Consider the following 19462-nt stretch of genomic DNA (forward strand, 5'->3'; position numbering starts at 1 on the left):
TGCCTGTGGAAAGCTGTGGAAAACCTGAAGGCTTTCAGTGTCGGTATTTTGTGACTGCCACTACAGAGAGCAAAACTGAGATCTACAGCTTGAAATGCACATTGTGTTAACTCTAACTTGGGAATACATTCCCAACAGAATTTATTTTATGCTTAACAAGTCTTTTTTTCCTCCTCCTTTCAGATGTTTAAATTAGGCAAAACCTCATTGTTATCTTAATTTCTGAAAAGCAGCTATGAAAATTGACTTGAGGAATTAACTGTTAGCCCTGTGTCTCTAAACTTACATTTTTAAAAGCCTCTCCTCAAAATGCTGCAAACAGTTCACTAAATCCTGGCGTATCCAGCAGGAATTTATACCTTTGCAGGAGGTAGAAAAAACCCAAACACCTGCTTAATATGAAATCATAGCTGCTTCTTAAGCCACCTCAGTTGGCTTTTTGAGACTACCTGCTTTTAGCCAGACAAAAAACAGGTTCGACTGGACAAACAAAACATGAAAAGGAATGTGGTGGTGCATGTGGTGATTACCAATCCATGTAGAAAAAGTCCAACTGTGAACTGATCAAAAGGGTTATTACAAAGTCTCAAATCCCAACAGGATGATACCTGTTTAATGAATCATAGAACCTGTTTTCAGAAGCAAGCAGATTTTTCCATGGAGATTCCCGTCTACGAAGGGGAGAAACACTACCTTTAATAAGCTATAATAGGTCTGCAGTATTCTTCAGTTTTAGCACCTTAAATACCGTGGAGTTCCATCAGCTGTGTTCCAAGAGTTCTATTTGAGTGTTTCAGGAAAGCACATAAAGTCTGCTACAACCCACCTCCCTCCCTGAGTTTAAGCAGGACACTAGTTATTTTAAAATACTTTGAACATTCCCCTTCTGAGTAACAAGCCCTTCATTAGCAATCTGTTTGGAAGGTCTGAAAAGAACACATTGGCTGCTTGCCTGTTTCTTAGGGTATGCACTGTGTAAGCCTCATAAGCGACTCTCATGCTCCCTGCTGAGGTCAGAAGCAGGTTCTCAAGCCTTACCAAGCAAAAGATATCCCTTTCTGGTAAACATGATGTTAGTATTTCAAATAGCAGCAGCCTTTGACTAACTCAGTTACTTAAGCAAGCTGCTCTGCTTGCTGAGATAATTCTCTACAGTGGCCAGATCTAAGAAAATGCAAGGATGTTCAAGAAAGACTTCTACTAATACCTATTATTTCTGAGTCCATCCATCGTGCCTCATCCTGGCAGGGCAAATTGTCATCTCTGACAACAAAACTGTACCAGCAGTCTTACAATATATGCTATGGCACCTTCCAGTAGGTTATGGCAGCAGTGGAGAATCATACTGACATTCAGTAAGCAGGGGATTTTGATTTTGGAAGTACTTTTGGGGTACACACCCAGCAAAGCCCTCATCAAGTGGAGTTCTACCAACATTTTCCATTGGATGACCAAACACAAAAGCTTGATGGAAATCTCTCTCACTACATCTCCAGAGAAATCTCAGAACTCTGCTGTACTCCTGTACTTTTCTAGGTCAGAACGCATTTTTAAACAGACCTTGGCAGCCTCTGAGTTTCAGCAGCTGAAACAAGATCAGTTAAATAAGATGCACAGAACAGTTTATACAAGAAGCTGTAGGGACATGTAGAATGGAGACTCAAGGACATCCCAGGCTCCTCAACTTGAGTCTGATATGGAGAGTTGGCCTATTTATTAATCCCTTCACTTTCCTTTCTTTAGTTGCTTATCCACAGGATATCTATAGCCAAAGGGCCAGGTCAGCAACTGTCTTAATACAAAATCTAAAATGTTCTTTAGAATTCCCTACAAAAACTATTTCTATGACAAGTTCCCCTTCAATAACATTTATTGATACCTCAATCTGCTTGAAAACAAGAGGCCCTGGTTCAAAGCAGGTAAGATCTATTGGGGAGTGAAGGGGAAGAAGGTAGACTGGATGTTAGGAAAAAGTTCTTTACAAAGAGAGCAGTTGAGCAGAGGAACAGGTTGCCCAGAGAGGTGGTTGAGGCCCCATCCCTGAAGACATTCAAGATGAGGCTTGACAGGGCTCTGGGTGACCTGATCCAGTTGAAGATGTCCCTGCTGACTGCAAGGGGGTTGGACTAGACGACCTTTAGAAGTCCCTTCCAATCCAGGTGATTCTATGGTAAGTCAAGGCTAAAGGTAGAGCACTATTGTTTCACTGACAGTCCCCTCCTTTCTGACTAAAAAAACAAAGAAAGAAATCAACCAGCATCAAGGCTGTGGACATGCTAAGCTCCTGGGCTTAGTTATTTCTGAAAGAGACAAGGATACTGATACAGGCTAAGAGTGTTAAGAACCAAAGACCTTGATGGCAACCTCAACCACAAGTAATGCCACTCAAGAGAAGAATTGGGTTTTTTTCCTTCTCTAATCACCAAATCTTGCATGGCTGTTTCCAAGAGGCCAGAATTCTGAGGAGAATTCAGGCCATTTCAAGCACAGCATTCTCAAGTTTAACATGGGATTTTTTTGTTTTCTCTCATGAAATTCAAGTAACTTTGTCAGCTTATCACAAGTCAGGATCTTCTAATCTCTGTGCACAGAATATACTGGAATTCTAAAAACAAGCCTCTGTTGAACAGAAATGAAATACCTCTTAAATTGTATTTGGTTTTTAGCATAAATTGCTCCATGCAGCTCTTTGACATTCTGCATTACTGAAATGCCTACCAAAATGCCCAGGGCCTACCAAAGTTCTAGCTGGTCAGTTACCAAAGCTTCATGAATGCTCTGAAGGTTGTGTAATATTTCTACACTTCTTTAGGATGGACTTCCTTGGAGACAGCTACTGACAGCAGTCACAGAAGCAAATCTTACCAAGACAGTTTAAAGATCTAGGTAAGTATTCTATGTCTAGCACAGAAATAGAAAGGAGAAAGCCTGTCCACTAGGTTTACTACTAAATCACAGCATTGAATTTGGTTTTCTCCTTGTTGGAAACTGAAGACTTGGAAATTTAAAGGAATAGAAAGAATTAAACACTGCCATAGGCAAATGCACACCTTAACCACTGAAGTTATACACCAGCAACAGCTGGGGAATCATCTTCTCCAACAGGAACTCCTCAATCCTAATGAAAACTGCCACAGCAGTAATTTTAACCCCATACATTTTGCTTTTAGTACTGTTAAGGTGATTTTTGCTACTTTTACTCCAGGATCTCGAGCAGCAAGAGGAAGAACAACAAAGATAACTGGTGTAAAAAGGAGTACCTGGAGATAACAGGTGACTTGCTTCCATTCACTGTATTTGTTCTTTCCCAAGGCTTTCTTGTTAGTTCTGGAAAAGAGAGTGAGAAGGTAAAAAAATGTTTTTTTTTCCATTTCTTGTGCAAGTTAAGCAAGAAAAGTCAGCTGTTTGGTGGTTTTTTGTTACCACATCACATGAGTTCTTTCATGTTAAGCTACCTCCTGCTTGATTCACCTTATTTTCAGTCATACTACCATTTGTTGGGATAATACCTTAAATTCTCCCTTTTGTTCCAAGCATTGCCATTTAACTCTCAATTCCACAGGGAAAAAGTCTGCCCATACTTGATGTATCTGATTGCTCCAATTGTGAAACATGGGAGTGCTGCAACTATAACCAAATAGCTTCAAATACTGGGGGGAAGATGTTTCTAAGCTGAAAGAGGTTTCCTGAGCTATTAATGAATTACACAAAAGTAATTCAGTGTCAATTTCAATGAAGAAACAACCTGCACAAGTTCAAACAGTATTTCTATAGTGTGAATTGTTACTACTTCATGCAACATCATTACTTATTCATCCATCAGCCCCATAGATTTGACACAGGAGGACCCTATACCAAGCACAATGTTTCAGTGGATGTTCTTTTTATCCGGCACCTTCTGAAACACTTCTGAAGCAGGACCCATTCTACAGCCAGGTTGTAATCAAGGGAGAAGAGGCAGGCTCCAAAATTCAGCACAGCTGACTGAGATCTGTCATTAGATTTTAGCATTATAGCACCACAGAGTTCAGAAACCTGTGCTACTTACCTGGTGTGCTTGTTGAAGAAACCTTAGAAGTTGAAGACTCTGCTTCTTCCTGATTAAAAGGGAACAGAAAGGAGGGAGGAGAAAAAGTGAAAAAGAAAGAAAAACAACAAACCGCAAACCAAACCACCTTTGACTCTTGGGAATCTATCAGATAAATCTCAACTGTTGAAATATTTATTTCAGTTTTTATAGATTTAAATGATTCTGATCAGTTGTGTGTAGGCAATGTGCAAGCACTATGCACCTCACAAAACAGAGATCTTTTGATACATGTGAAAGTATAAGTAATCTTTCACGTACACCATTAGAATCTCTCTGACAATCCAGTATTGAACAACATGAAGCAGATAACATTTCTCAACTCACAGTTTTATCTTCTTTCGGCTCTGGTTCTGTTGATCCCTTTTCAGCAATTCTTCTCCTAGAAACAGAGAGAAAAGTTACCAAAATCATTCATGCCTTTAAGATGGCAGTAATGTAGGTTTCTCTAATTGAAGACACACACAGCTTGAAAGCTAGATACTCGAAAATTAGTGTTTAAAAAAGTACTTTCAAGGACAAAGTCCTACTGCCAAACTATGCAATTCTTTCTCCCCTTGAAGTCTGCATGCCTTCCCCTACAGCTGTACAAAGACTTACAGAGAAGAAAAGTTCTTGATTACATCCAAGTGAAAATGGCTATTCATAAAACGTTATCAGCTTCACAAGCAACCACATGAACAAGGCAATGTTTGTTTGATCCTTAGCCAGCTGCAAACAGGCACCCAAAATCCTACCTCCACAATGACTAAGCAGCTGGAGCACAGCAGAAACAGGTGCTTACCTCCTGGCCAGCAGTGCACTCATTTCTTCCATCAGCCCACTGCCTCCCAAGGGAAGTGGTCCATTTCCACGGCCACTGTCTGTTTTAGATGAAGCAGAGCCCCCTCCTCCACCTGAACTGGAGGAGTCTTCACCCTTCATAATACACAAAATAACAGCAGATGTACAAATAAAATGATAGCTGACTTAATGAAAGAAATGAAGTTCACATATGAGGGGAAAAAAAAAGGATAGGATGTGCTGGGAGTACCATCCTCTAGTGCTTTTTTAACAATAAATTAATCCTAGACCGAAAGTCCTGATTAAGCTTTAAGAAAAATCACAACCAATTTGGTTAGGATTCAGAGACAGGAATCAGGAAAGGAAACAAGAGTTGCATTTACCCGTGAGACCTTCCTAAGCTTGGCTCCAGCAAGGGCAGCTGCTAGTCCAGTTAGAGGGCGATTTTCTTCGGACACATATCCCACTGAAAATCCAGAGGTGGGGAGAGGGGGAGCAGGAGGTGGAAGAGGAACTTGAGGAGCTTGGCTAGGAAGTGGAGGTGGTGGTGGTGGCGGCGGCGGCCCTGAAGGTGGAAGTGGAGGTGGTGGTGGTGGGCCAGGAGGAGGTGGGGCTGCTACTGAAGACTGAGCTGGGCCAGAGGGCAAGGGGGGTGGGGGAGGAGGTGCAGGTGGTCCTTGGACAACACCTAGTATCAAAGAGAAAACAAATAGACTATATTAAGGATTTAGAAAAGAAAGATCTTCTGTCCATTGAAATACTGGTTCTTTTGCTCAGTGTATCAGGTGGTAACACTGGTAAGGGTCCTTTTACAGGCAAGAAAACACTCCAAGCTTCAGCAGGAGAGAATTGTTCTTATTAAATGTACTATAAATACTATGTAGTATGAGAGATCAGACAGTTCCAGAGACATTTACACATGAAACCCCTCCAGTCAGGTTCTGTGCTGCAACCAAGAACAATCTTAGACAGAAAACAGGCAAAGCTTTTATGAAGAGTCAAGTCAGGCATGAGCATCATATGGCATAGGAAGAACAATGTGTGTTTAATGGCACTAAGCACGGAGTGACTTCTCATCATCCCAATAATCAATCAACACACCACCCAAACGTCTGAATCCTTCAATATTTGAGATTGAATACTACTTCATAACCTGCATAAAGATCTTTCCTCTAAAAACACACATCTCAGGAATAAACCTTAATAATTTAATACAAAGACTAATTAGTGAGTTAGAAGACTGACATATTTTAAGCTGATAGATGAAAAACAGAAAAGCTTGTTCCTACAACACCTCTAATGCTTTAAATTCACATTGATCTGCAATCCAAAATGTGCTTTGAAGGAAGAATAATCACTGTAACTATTATAGGAACACTTTAAGACACTGACTATGAAAACAGCCCCACACATCCTTTCCACCCACTTTAGTAGCCCTCAGCTACTAAAGGTGCTTCACAACTACCTTAAGCAACCTCCACAGGCACAAATTCCTTCCCGATTTCCTACTCTGCTAACCAATGTGTGAATGCAAATCTTTTTAAACTCTCTTGGCATCACTCACTATCCAAGAGCACACTTTTGTTCTGTAGTACAAGTGAGGCCATTCACTATTTCCACTCCCATCCTAGAGTAGCTCATGCCTTCATTTAAGACAAAAGGGGATGAATGGGATCTACTCTGCATGGCTCCTGTGATGAAGCCACAGTTTGCTCATACCCTTCGCTGAGCTACTGTAGTCCTGCATACAAAGACTTAAACTTACTAAACCCAGGGTTAACAGAGACATTTCCATCCATTGTTGCCATCCTGGTAGAGTGCCTATCAAGACTGCCACCTGCTTAACCAAACTTTTTTCCTTAAGTCTTACTAGCTCTGTTGGTGGAATACCACAGGTCATTGACATGTCCAAAGCCACACACACATTCTTCCAAGCTGGCTGCCATTAGGAAACCAATGATGCTGCCTATTAAAACCACATTCCAAATAAACTAACAGTGCAAAATGTACCTAGCAAGTATTCAACAAGCTCTGTTCTTGACAGGTGAGAGCTTGAGAAACTGGAGTTTTACTTAAGACAGGACACACAACACCAGGCTCTGATCCACAAAGCTTCAACACTTCCCTCACCCCAGTTTTCCAAATGTTGTTGGTTTTTTTGTTTGTTGTGGTATTAAGATCACTGCAACTTTGGAAGCATTTTTTGTGGCAGTTATGGGCTTTGATACCACCTGGTTTCGATTGCATTCCTGATTAGTGCATTAGTAGCAATAACAGAAAGCCTTACCCTGCTGGGTCGTAGGTTCAATCGGCTGAGAGGCTGCCTGCAAGACTGGCTCAGAAGCAGAGGAGTCTCCCAGCACAGAGTTTAGAGAGTTCTCAACAGAGGCAGGGGTAGCTGCAGAGGGAGAAGGGAGAACACTAGGCTTGGATGAGGGAGTCGAGGCATTCGGGGAGTTGGGAGAAGGAGAAGCTTGAGGTCCAGAGAGTGACAGAGGCGGAAAGGAAGGCAGTGGGGGAGGAGGAGGTGGTGGAGGCGGAGTTGGACCTGAGGTAGAAGGTGAAGGAGCCAGATAAGCCAGGTTTTCAGGAAGCCCGTTAGGAGCCGTGGGAGACGTGGACATTTGGGTCACTGGATTAGAAGCCGACACTGGGAGGACAGGTCTCGGACCGGTAGCTTTGCCTGGTGGACTGCTTATCATTACTGGAGGAGATGGGGGAAGAGGGGCAAAACTGGGTGCAGACCAGGCAACAGGCTTTGTATTTGGAGGCAGTGTCGCTGGGGCATTGACAGGAGAAGGGGGCCGAGAACTTTTGCTCAGCGGACGAGGAACCGTAGCGTAATGGGGGAGAACAGGGTGGAAAGCTGAGCCTAAAGATGTAGCAAAACGTGATGCAGAGTGCCTTAGAGGCGGTGTAGGGGGAGTGGAAGTCGGTGGTGCAGAAGTCACTACAGCGTACTCCGGTGCGGCCTCTGACATTGGTGCTGAGACTGCTTTTGCATATGATGGAGGAGGTGCTGAAGGAGGCTGGCAACTGGAGTAGTCGGGAAGTGTAGTGCTATACGGGGAGTTGTCGAAAGATGGAGCTGGACAGAAGATGGAAAGCAGCAGCAAAGGCAGGATAAAAAAAAGGAGAAAGAGAAAAAGGGAGCTAATGAAGCAACAAAACCAGCATTCAAACAAAATGTATAAACGTAGACTACAGTTAGTACCAGAGGATTAGGCACAAGTGAAAATACTGTTAGGAAAGTCTCACATCTTATCAACAGCTGCTTTGAAATGTTACCAACTATTTTGTGCCAACACTTGAGTTTACGAGTACATTCTAGAGCAAGTTTTCTTAAATCCCATCTGTGAGATGGATTAGATATAGGGTTGATTAATCAGCTTTTATCTTCTTGTTTGGTTGCAAACTGCAAGCAAGCGTAGTGATCTTAACATTTGTTACAACTCCACTACCAAAACTCGTACCATAGGCAGCAAGTATCATCCTTCTCTTCTCCAGAAAAAGCTGCATCACAAACTTGGAAGCAGTGGGAATAAAACTACCAATAAAATTCTCTGCTCTAAAATTACTAGCTCTTAAATAGCTCATAGTATAAGTCAAGGAATACTGACTTCTTACATAGACTTTAGAAATGAAGAACAACCAAGTGCTTGATGAATGTTCCATTATATTACCAAAATGAGAAAGCTTTCAGTTATCACTGGATACATTTCTGCAGGCAGTGCATTATCTTATCTACAAATACATACATTTCACTGCAATGTTGCTACAATGATAAATTAAGCCAGACTTCACACTGGAAGGCTTGTCTCACACTCTGCCTTATATAGGTACCTTTTATATGATATATATATACACACGCATACCTTCTACATTTACACACCCAACCTGATCTGTTTAGAGTTTTTTTTCCCCGGATTGTCAAGAGATATGTCTCAGTGAATAGAGCAAAGATAAGGTATTTAGGAATTTTAACTCATTTTTAACCACTGTTGGAGGTGCACAATACGATTACAGTTCTTCGAGCAATCCAGAGAGTATGGCAATGGAGCGAGCCAATAGTGCGAAAACATTGCAAGTTAATGAGAAAATTATGACAGGAAAGTCAAAGCTCTTGGACTTCTTGCCATTAAAAAAAAAAAAAAAAACCCAAAAAAAAGGAAAAGAAAAAGAAAAAAGAAGCAATTCCAGCAAACACAAGCCTCAAACACTGACTGCTGCGACACAGCTCTACTCGCTGCCCTTTGTTGCTTCTCTCCCAACTCCATCACCCAAACATATGAAGAGTAGCCTGGTACGTAATAGAGACTCGGTTTGGAAATTCTTACCAGCATTTGTAATTCTTCTCTCTCTTTCCCATTCCAATTGTTCCCTTTCCAACTGTTCTTGTCGTTCTCTTTCTTGCCTTTCCCGTTCAAGTCGTTCAAGTCTTTCTCGATCCTGCCTCTCCTTCTCTTGTCTCTCCCTTTCTAGTCGCTCTTGTCGTTCCCTTTCTTGCCGTTCTCTCTCCAGCTGCTCCTGTTCTAGGCGCTCTCTTTCAAGTCTTTCCCTTTCTAGCCTCTCTCTCTCCAGCCTCTCCCGTTCCATTCGTTCACGATCCAGCCTCTCCCGCTCCAGCTCCTTCTGCCTCTGTTGCTCTTGCAACTGTCTGCAATTGTGAAAAAAGGGAAAAGACTAAGCTGCAAAGTGAGAACCCACAACATCAAGCAACTGTTCGAGATCAGTGGTACAACAACCTTAGCCCCAGGGAAAAAAAGCACAATATTTGTAACCTATGTACAATTCTTGGTTCTGCATCGTATTTTGCTGACGTAGATAATAGTTTTATTATGTTTACAGCAAAAGGATCATATATCCAATTTCCTCTTAACTAACTGAACATTCTGAGAGACAGCTTTCAAGAGGTAAGAATAGAATGCAGCCGATCATAATTCAGTTACTGATACAATCTTCCCAGTTATGGGGCATGGAGTCACATTTCTTCTTTGCATGGTGTTTTATACTCAAAGTAGTAGACAAAAGCACAGTGCAAAGTAGCAGTAACACAAATCCTCATTAAGGAAAACACCCCCCAAACAAATTTTGTTTTTCAGATAAAGTAGTCAGCTAGCACTTATCCATACTTTACAGAAGGATCACAATGTACACGTGTCCCTCTCCGCTTGGATAATATTACATGCGCACACAACTTAACCAGCATCAAGACAACACCACCCTGAAGGCTGCAGAAAACTGGACACAGGCAGAAGCAAGCCCAGGGTGCACTGCAGGGAGATGGCAGGGTTTCCAACTCGTGGGTGTCTTTGCAAAGGAAAAGAGAAGATGTGGAGAGGAGGAAAACAAGTCAGGCAGAGGAAGTCTAAGGAACTGCTAAAGGTAATTCGGAATCACACAAACTTTGCTGCCAAAGCCACTAGGTTGGCCAAAAGGATGAACCTTCCTGAAACAAAAACCACGGTAGGAAAAGCTGTAAACAACCCTTCTGATTTTTCCCCCCTCGCTTTGTTTTGTATTTTCTTTAGTCCTTCAATATATTTTTTCAAGATATGTTTCTGGTTGGTTGAAATACAGCTTTTTGATTTTCAAAGCTTTTTCATCTCAAGGGAACTCACTAGTAAAACAACAAAATAATAGGCACATCCTCCTCACAGCTGTGAACAGTATGCTCTTGATCATACACAGCACTGGAAATGTTGTTAGTTACCCTCTGTTTGAATTCTTATTTGGAAAGAAAAACAAACAAACAAAAACAACCAAACACTTAAAAAATATTAGAATAGAATAGAATTAACCAGGTTGGAAAAGACCTTTGAGATCATTGAGTCCAACCTATCATCCAACACCATCTTGCCTTGGCTCTGAAGGGTGAGGACTTCTTGTTAGGTTTTATTTAAAGCTTTTTTAATTGTTCTGTGTGGAATGTCCACAACTGCGTCTAAGTATGTATTATATACAAGGAGGGGAAGAGGAAGGCACAGCTGAGGAGGCTGTATAGAAATGTATACTCTGTCTCTACACAGGATGTGATTATACACAATTCTAGATAAAGTGCAAGATCTAAGTCAAACTTCTTGCTGGGCACTGACCAATTCTCCTAATACATGTGGCCCCATTCCCAGGGCTCACCTGAGGTGGGCCTCCTCTTCAGGGAGCTGTAATGGCACACAATGCCCATGCCTCGTAAGAAAATGCACCCAAGTGTTTGTACACTTCAAACTTATCTAAGGCAAAACAGCATTTCAGTCTGCAATTAGCACTCAAACTATTGACTGTCTCCAAAGTTAGCGATAAAAGGCAGTGAGATAGCCACTTGGATCTACACAGGACTTGAAGATACAAAAAAGATGTTGCCATTTTTAAATAAATTGAGTGGTTCAGGATTTAATGGTTCATCTCTGTAACAGAATCCTCCTTCCCCACTTCTTCAGGAAACAATGGAATAAAAGCAGGATTTTTTGGAAAGGTACAAATGAAACCTATGAACAAGTAGAGCACTTAGTTTATGGTACAAATGCTCTACCAAGAGAGGGCAGCAAAATACCTTGCTAACATTTTTTGTCTCATATGCAAGTCCCATGCAGTGTATGGGATTAAATACACCATTGTTGAGAGTAATGTTAAGTTTGCTCTCCTTATATATTGCTGAAGCATCCCCTTGCCAAGAAAGCAGACGGGGGAAAAGGAAGAAAAAGGGGATTAAAAAAAAAAGAAAGGGGAAAAACCCCAAACCCACAAAGCAAAACCCACTGCATTCTTGCAGTCATCTAAACAATTTCAGTAAACCTTCCCAACAGAAAACAAAGAGTGGCCCAAGTCAAACGACTGGTATGCCAGTAATGCAATCAAGCTGCTTTAGCAGAACTCCACAGAATCACAGAATGGTAGGGGTTGGAAGGGACTTTGAAAGGTCATCCAGCACAACCCCCCTGCCAGAGCAGGATCACCCAGAGCAGATCACACAGGAACACATCCAGATGGGTTTTGAATATCTCCAGAGAGGAAGACTCCACAACCCCCCTGGGCAGCCTGTGCCAGTGTTCTGTCACCCTCACTGGGAAAATATTTCTCCTCATGTTTACAAGGAACTTCCTGTGCCTCAGGTTCCACTCATTGCCCTTGTCCTGTCACTGGGCACCACTGAGATGCATGAGCAAGGCTGAGTGTGGTAAATTCAGAACTGCAGCTTACAAGCACTAATGTGGTAGCTTACAAAGATTTTAAAATTATTTTGCTTATTAAAAAAAAAGATAATTGGTTTGTACTAAATCCTCCTGGCTTTGTTTAGTTACCTTTAAATGATGTCATTTCATTTTAGAATTTGGTCAGAAATCAAAACTGTATTATGCAAATCATTGGGAAATTAAGAAATGCCGTTACATGTCAATTAAAAAATGTCTGACATGTCAAGACTTTGGCAGTTGTGAAGCAGGTGAATTCACAGCCACATTCACAGACTGCACTGGGGTTGAAGGCACCCTCAATATTGCCCAACTGCCCCACAGTGACCAGGGCCACCCCCAACTAGATCAGCCTGCCCAGAGCCTCATCAAGTCTGATCCTGAATGTCTCCAGGGACATTCAAGAACTGATTGAAGGCAATACATTAAGATCTTTCAGCCACAGACAGCACAGCGTCTAGCCTGAAAAAGCCAAAGAGGTACCAAAAATGCTCCAGAGACATACCTTAGGGTGAAATGCTCACTGTGCTAAGGCAAAGTGATGCTTACTATTTTCAGTGTGAATTACTAGGAGTTAATTCGCATTGAATAGCTGAGACCGCCATGAGCCTGCTGTAAAGGTGTACAGCATGGTCAGACACAAGGTAACCTTTGTTGCACATGGGTTTAGATTCAAAGGGTCAACTTGTGAACTTCAGAAGAGCTGCTAGCTCTATCAGGTATCCTAACTTAATGAAACCACCTTCTTTCATTTTGAAATGTTTCATGCCAAAAGCATCTTGGGGAACTGAACTTTGGGGTGGTGTGGTGGAGGAGCAACTTTGGGGTGGTGTGGTGGAGGAGTAACTTTGGGGTGGTGTGGTGGAGGAGTAACTTTGGGGTGGTGTGGTGGAGGAGCAACTTTGGGGTGGTGTGGTGGAGGAGCAACTTTGGGGTGGTGTGGTGGAGGAGGGTGGGTTGTCTTTATTTTCTTGTTCTTAAAATTGATTTAATATTGCAACAGCTTTTACATTTCTCCCCCCTCTTGCCCTTACCCTTTTGTCCACTCACGGAAGTATGAGATGGTATTGTCAGGGGATAAAGAAAAGAATTGTATGTGCAATACTAACTTGTGACTTTTAACTACCAGCATTAATCCTGCGGTTCTGTGGGCAGCCAAGAATGAGGAGCAGGACTACATTCTTAAAATAACACAAGGAGAAGAAAGCAGTGAGCAGAGTTAAGTACACACTGTTGCACCCCTCCTGGAAAAAGGAAAACAACCAACAAACCCCACCTTCTGTGATGGTGAGCAGTGTTTAAATCATTTCTCCTACAAGGCAATTGCAAAACAGGATTGCAGTTAATTTACCCAGGTACAATCAAAACCACCTTAGTGTGTTCTGAATTAGATCATAAAAGGGAATAACAATTAAGAAGTGCTACTGTCTCAGCTCTTGATGCTTTATGAAATGAACCAATATTACACCTACAGCAGATGAGTTTCTATTATGCTTTTAGCAAGCAGCTTTTACTTACATTCAACAATTAGTGTGCATGATGATTAACCAGGCAACTAAGAAGTCATCCCAAAACAATAAAACTTGTTGGGTTTTTTGGGTTTGTGTGGGGTTTGGTTTGGTTTTGTTTGGGGGTGGGGGTTTTGTTTGGTTTTTTTTTGGGATTTTTGGTGTGGTTTTGTTTGGTTGGTTTTGGGTTTGTTTCTTTGCTTGGTTTTGTTTTGGGGGTTTTTAGGGGTGAAAAGAGGTGGCTGGTTTAGCTCTTCCTGGAGGTGATGCCTGACAGATCATAGAATGGATAGAATGGTAGGGGTTGGAAGGCACCTTCAGGGATCAAGTGCAAGACCAAAGCAGGATCACTAGGGCAGGTCACAACTAGATGGGCTTCTGGACGATCTGAGAGAAGGAGACTCTGCAACCTCTCTGGGTGCTTGTCCCACTGCTCCAGCACCTTAACTGTGTTCCAGTTTGTATCCACTGCCCTTCATCCTGTCACAGGACACCACTGCAAGGAGACTGGCTCCTTCTTGACACCCACCCTTCAGATATTTGTAAACATTAGTAAGATCTCTCAAGTCTTCTCTTTTCCAGACTAAACAGCCCCCAGACTCTCAGCCTTTCCTCATAAGACACGTTTTCTCCTTCTAGCCCTCTGTTGAACACCCTCTAGTATAAAAAGGATCCTCTGATGCTTCTGCTAAAGGCTTCAGTATAGTCAAAATAACTGAAGCCTCAGTAAATTCTCTTAAACTATGTCCATTACCACACAGGCTGAAGAGGAGACAAAGATCTCAAGCAGACTAAGAATTGTCAGTGTTTCCTGGTAAAACAAGGTATTAGAACAAAAGAAACTATTCTGTGCCAAAGCAGGCTTAGTAGCCAGAGAAAGCTGTCCTTTTCTGGAACACTTCTCACACTGAAGCCTCTATCTTGGTGACCTGCAGAAGCATTACTGCAAATGTCTCACTTTGTGGAAAGACTGTCCTTCCACCAGAGAAAGTATGCCTCAACATGAAGCAATGCTCATTGTGTCAAAACCCAGAGCTGCTGTCACAAGAGCACCAGAGACAAAACCCAAACCTGCATGTAACAAAGCCCTTGCTGAAACAGTTTGTGAAAATGAATAGCTGTCTGCTCTGGCAGGTCACCTTGTTTCCTCAAGTGGAAGTTTTTCTGTAGGTTTACATAAATCTTCAGGGTTCTAACACAGGTTTGCTTTGCTCTTGGATGCGAGATCAAACCATTGCCTTTTTTGCTGAAAAGACGATAGGAAACTGCACTGAGGAGACCACATATCAACCTGAATAACAGAACTCAGCCACGACCCCAAAAGGCTTCTTGCCAGACACATTAAAAGCAGAGGTATTTCCATGAACAGTAGAGACAAAAGCATCTTTGTACCACATCCAAATTCAGGCGGCACTGAGCTGACAGACATCCCCAAGATGAACAGAAAGAGGCTTGAAGTGTTTAATTTTAAAATTCACTGCAGAAAACAAAGATCCAATCTCAAACCTGCAGAAAACAAAATATTTTGTGGAAAAGACCTATCTGAGGTAATTGCTGCTTTCAGTGAAGTGGCCAGCTGCAGGCAGCTGAACACATACTATCTGACAGCTGTTAGTCATCATTTATGAAAACACCAATTTCGTATTCCATTCTCTCCTGGCTAAAAAACTCGGGTGTCAAGCAGGGCATCAATTCACTCAGAGATCAATAGAAATCATCATCCCAGGAGGTATTTAAAAGACATGTGGATGTGGTGCTTAAGCACCTGGTTCAAGGGTAGCAGCTTAGCAGTATGGGTGGAATTGTGAGCTCTTGGTAAGCAGCTGGACTTGACCATCTCATAGGTCTCTTCCAAACCCAACAGTTCTGTGATTCTGTTTCTACCAGCTCTGCTTTGTTGTTGTGTCTTTAAGCAGATATTTGTGGGGGAAGGAAGGGGGATAAATAATTTATATGATGTGTACTGAAAGTGAACACCAAAGACATCACTTTAACACACACACGTTCTCTGGAGGGGTGATTTTCAAGAGTACCACAAGGGTGTGTTTGACTTGTTTGGCGAAAAAAAACTAGTTTCTTGTTAGTGCTGTTAGGAATTCAAAACCAAACAAACGTGGTGTGGTGAAAGACAAGACACAAGGATGACATCCAAAAGGCAACACAATGGTAATAATACTCTGCACTAACTATTCTGAAAGTGACTATTAAGACAGAATGTCTAAGAAACCAAGTGTGATTATACCCAAGTGTTCAGCAATGTGTGCAGCTTTCATTCTGTGCTTCACTAGTTTGGGTGGGGTTTGTTCACTTTCTTGTTTGTTAGGGTTTTTTATAATAATAGGGAAAAAAACCTTTATAACCCCACATAAATAATAAATCTAGGAATGACACTACTATGACCAAGTCTATGTAAAGTCCAAGTGTCATCTATCAACTATACTTAGATTCATCAGTTGAAAAAAATCAATGGAATTTTTGTAAGTGCTTTTAGTGATAGGATGAGAGAATGGACTGAAACTTGAGGACAGATTTAGACTGGGTATTAGGAAGAAATTCTTTACAGTGAGGGTGGTGAGACACTGGAACAGGATGCCCAGGGAGGTGGTGGATGCCCCCTCCATGGAGATATTCAAGACCAGGTTACCTGCTCTAGTGGAAGCTGTTGGTGCCCATGGCAAGGGGGCTGGGACTAGATGTCTTGAAGGTCCTTTCCAACCCAAACCATTCTATGAATTCTTCAAACTGTGTTGTTGATTCAATTATTAAACTTATGTTTACCAATTAAATATTAAAACACATTCACTGATTTTAACAGCTGCAATGACAAGCACTGTGAGAAAATGTCTGCAGTACTCCATTCCTGGAGCCTCAGTATGCCTAGGCTTTCAGGGCTGCTCTGAGCTCTTGCACTACCCTCTTCCACAACCCTGCCTCAATCTATGGAGTAATAAACAAGACAGTAACTTTGGGAGTTTTATTCTAAAATGCTGAAAGTCCCAGCATGTGGGCACAGATAGCATTATCTAATCCAACAGTCACTACTTACTAGAATACATCTCACATGATGGCTCTCCTCCTCCCACCACTGAGTCACTGCAACAAATAGAGCAGCTGGCTGCAAACAGGCTACACAATGAGTAGCTGAACTAGGGGTGCCAGCACCAGATGCAGGGTGACCTCAGCTCCATCTGAAACATGTTATCAGCTACAGAAGAGTAGCTACTTTGTGACCACATTCTCTCCAGGTACATTACTTCAACTAGATACAGTCAACCTACTTTATCACTGTTAAAGCCATTTATGGAAAGAAAGTGCTTTAACATTGATTATTCTGAACTTAGCTTCTGGGATGAGTTTTAGTAGCTTAATCTTCTGATCATCTTCTGCACAAATTCAGAGCACGGTGTGTCTGCTAATGCCCAAACTGCCAGTCCTTGTGTGAATAATAAAAACTGAATATCAAACTTGTTCTTACATCTTCAGTATTAAATATTTATCCATCACTCCAAAACTCCCCATTTACCACAGAGCTCACTCCCCCTGTATGGCCATGTATGTTTAATGAATATGCATCTCAAGGCCTACACATTAATCATAGAAGTACAGATTCATTAACATTGGAAAAGACCTCTAAGATCAAAAAGTCCAACGTCCTACCCAACAGCTGCACAACCACAAGACCATGTCCCAAAGTGCCACATCTACCTTTTTTGTGAACACCTTCAGGGATGGTGACTCCACCACCTCCCTGGGCAGCCTGTTCCAGTGCCTCACCACAATGCTTAGGTACCATGCAATGAACACGCAACACCCCAAACTTCATAGTTCTTTCACAAACAAAACACAGTCCAAATCATGTCAGAGATTGCCAATGTCCATCTAACACAAGCAGACTCCACTGAGACTGAGACTCTTCATGAACACAAAGAACACTTGATGCAGCATCAATAACATAACCTCTTCACAGTGTCCTAAGCTCACTGAGGTGCACAAACTCACCGAAACTGAACTCTGCTGCACTGAAACACAGAATCATAGAACTGCTGAGGTTGGAAGTCCTTTGAAATCACCAAGTCCAACTGCTCACCTAGAGCCTGCAATCCCATTGCTACTACTAAGCCACTACCACTAAACCATATCCTTAAGCACCACATCCACAAGTCTCTTAAGTACCTCCAGGACGGTGACTCCTATCACCTCCCTGGGCACAGCCTGTTCCAATGTCAAATAATCCTTTCTGGGAAGAAATTTCTCCTAATACCCAAGCTGAACCTCCCTTGGCACAACTTGAGGCTGTTTTGTGTTGTCCTGTCACTTGTTGCATGTGAGAAGAGACCGACACCCACATTGCTGCAGCGATGATTTCTCTCCTCAGCCTCCTCTTCTGAAGGCTGTCACTGAAACTCTAAACCAAGTTAGCTTTACTGCTTTTCAAGTGCTAGATGGTACAGATAGCTTCCACCTGAGCATACTGCACAGAGTTTCAGAGCAATCCAGACAACAGCTAGTCAATTTGATAAAATGAGTAAGAAAACAGGCACTCAGACGTTTGACTGCTCAAAGGCAAGAGGTTTGTGAACTGACAGCTAACTTTGAGTTTCAAAGTGGTTGACCTCTGTTTAAACAGCAGGGATAGGGAAGACTGTTTCAAATTAAGTATTTTTTTTTTAAGTGTATCACAGACCACTTTACACCTTATTTAATGAAATCCTGTACCAGCATTTAATTGGCTAGTTGGCCAAGTGTCATGGTTTGGAAACACTAAGCAAATCCATGCATATATAAAATCATTGTAACTACTTCCAACATGCAAGCAGTTTTCCTTTGATTAAGCACCACTGCACGGGACACTTCCACTGCCAAGTTGATTTTCCCTGTACACTACTATTAAGACATCCTGAATAGCAGTATTTGGTCTACAGGTTGGTGGGATTTCCCTCTTAAAACATCTGAAACCAGAACATCTGCTATGCATTATTTCTCATTCCATTTTGACCCTGTTCTCCTTTGTACCCCTGTATCTCAACTCTCATCAGTAGCAAAGACTTGCTTTGTTCAGCAAAACACCAAATAAAATTGTATGGCTCTCAGTCCCAATGATGCAGGAAGAACTGCTTGTTCTAACACTCCTCACACTTCCATGGCAATCCTCCTTTCTTCCACCCTAACTAAGAAATTCCCTCTTGGTACCTGTCGAATGCTTTACTGAAGCCCAAGAACACGAACAGCCTTTCTATTTTTGCCAAAGAAAATACTGTCTGGGTACAGTTTGCTGTCCTATGATTTATGTGGTCAATTATTCTCTTCTTCAAAAGTAGTTCTAAAGCTTTCCACATTACCCAGGTCCAACTTTTATTTCCTTGATCAAAAGGGATTTCAGGTCTGAGAACAATCTTTTATGTTAGAGGCTCAAACCACATCAGTTGGAAATAATACAAGAATAAGGTTTTATCAGTAAAGCAAAAACTAGTAGCCAGCCACTATGATGAAGATATCAAGGGGCAACTATAAATCTAAAGGCTATTAGATACAGGAATTATAATAGACAAAGGGATCTATTAATGCTCTTTGATCAAACCCAGAATCATAGAATTGTTTTGTTTGGAAAACACCTCCAAGATCATCAGCCTAAGACCCCCGTGGCCATTAAACCACATCCCAAAGTGCCATGTCCACCCTGTTATTGAACACCTCCAGGGAAACTCCTCAAGTCTAGTTTTCCTCACATCAACCTCTCAAATATTTTACATAAACTAACAGAAGACTTGGAACTTTTCTGGTAGAAGCCAGATCACAGGAAGCCATCTGTACATGTGATACTTTATTTAAAAAGTTAAGAATCTCAGCAGCAGAAGAAAAAACAAATCTGCTTTTATTTGCAAGTGTCTTTTAGTGGT

The 19462-nt window shown here is 41.8% G+C and overlaps 1 protein-coding gene and 1 long non-coding RNA gene across 9 annotated transcripts in view; one reads left to right on the forward strand and one right to left on the reverse strand.

Annotated features, from left to right (window-relative positions):
* The window catches only part of ENAH (ENAH actin regulator), a 97520-nt gene that overhangs the window by 11151 nt on the left and 66907 nt on the right, over positions 1-19462 (reverse strand). Inside the window, exons 5-12 of one of the 6 annotated variants that reach the window (XM_068153556.1) lie at positions 9208-9527; positions 7158-7958; positions 5254-5558; positions 4872-5005; positions 4415-4469; positions 4049-4097; positions 3261-3327; positions 609-671 (exon numbers count right to left, since the gene is read on the reverse strand). In XM_068153556.1, the coding sequence (XP_068009657.1) occupies positions 609-671; positions 3261-3327; positions 4049-4097; positions 4415-4469; positions 4872-5005; positions 5254-5558; positions 7158-7958; positions 9208-9527 (1794 nt within the window). The remainder of the gene's footprint in view (positions 1-608; positions 672-3260; positions 3328-4048; positions 4098-4414; positions 4470-4871; positions 5006-5253; positions 5559-7157; positions 7959-9207; positions 9528-19462) is intronic. The other 5 variants (XM_068153558.1, XM_068153557.1, XM_068153559.1 and 2 more) reach the window with 5 other exon arrangements.
* Positions 9523-19462, forward strand: part of LOC137448743 (uncharacterized) — a 32587-nt gene continuing 22647 nt past the window's right edge. For all 3 annotated transcript variants that reach the window (XR_010989211.1, XR_010989213.1, XR_010989212.1), the window contains exons 1-2: positions 9523-10255; positions 13187-13344. This is a non-coding gene — a long non-coding RNA (uncharacterized lncRNA). The remainder of the gene's footprint in view (positions 10256-13186; positions 13345-19462) is intronic.

Source organism: Melanerpes formicivorus, unplaced genomic scaffold (genome assembly GCF_026170545.1).
Source record: "Melanerpes formicivorus ecotype bairdi unplaced genomic scaffold, bMelFor1.0.p_v2 SCAF_26, whole genome shotgun sequence".
In the NCBI taxonomy this organism is placed as follows: Eukaryota; Metazoa; Chordata; class Aves; order Piciformes; family Picidae; genus Melanerpes; species Melanerpes formicivorus.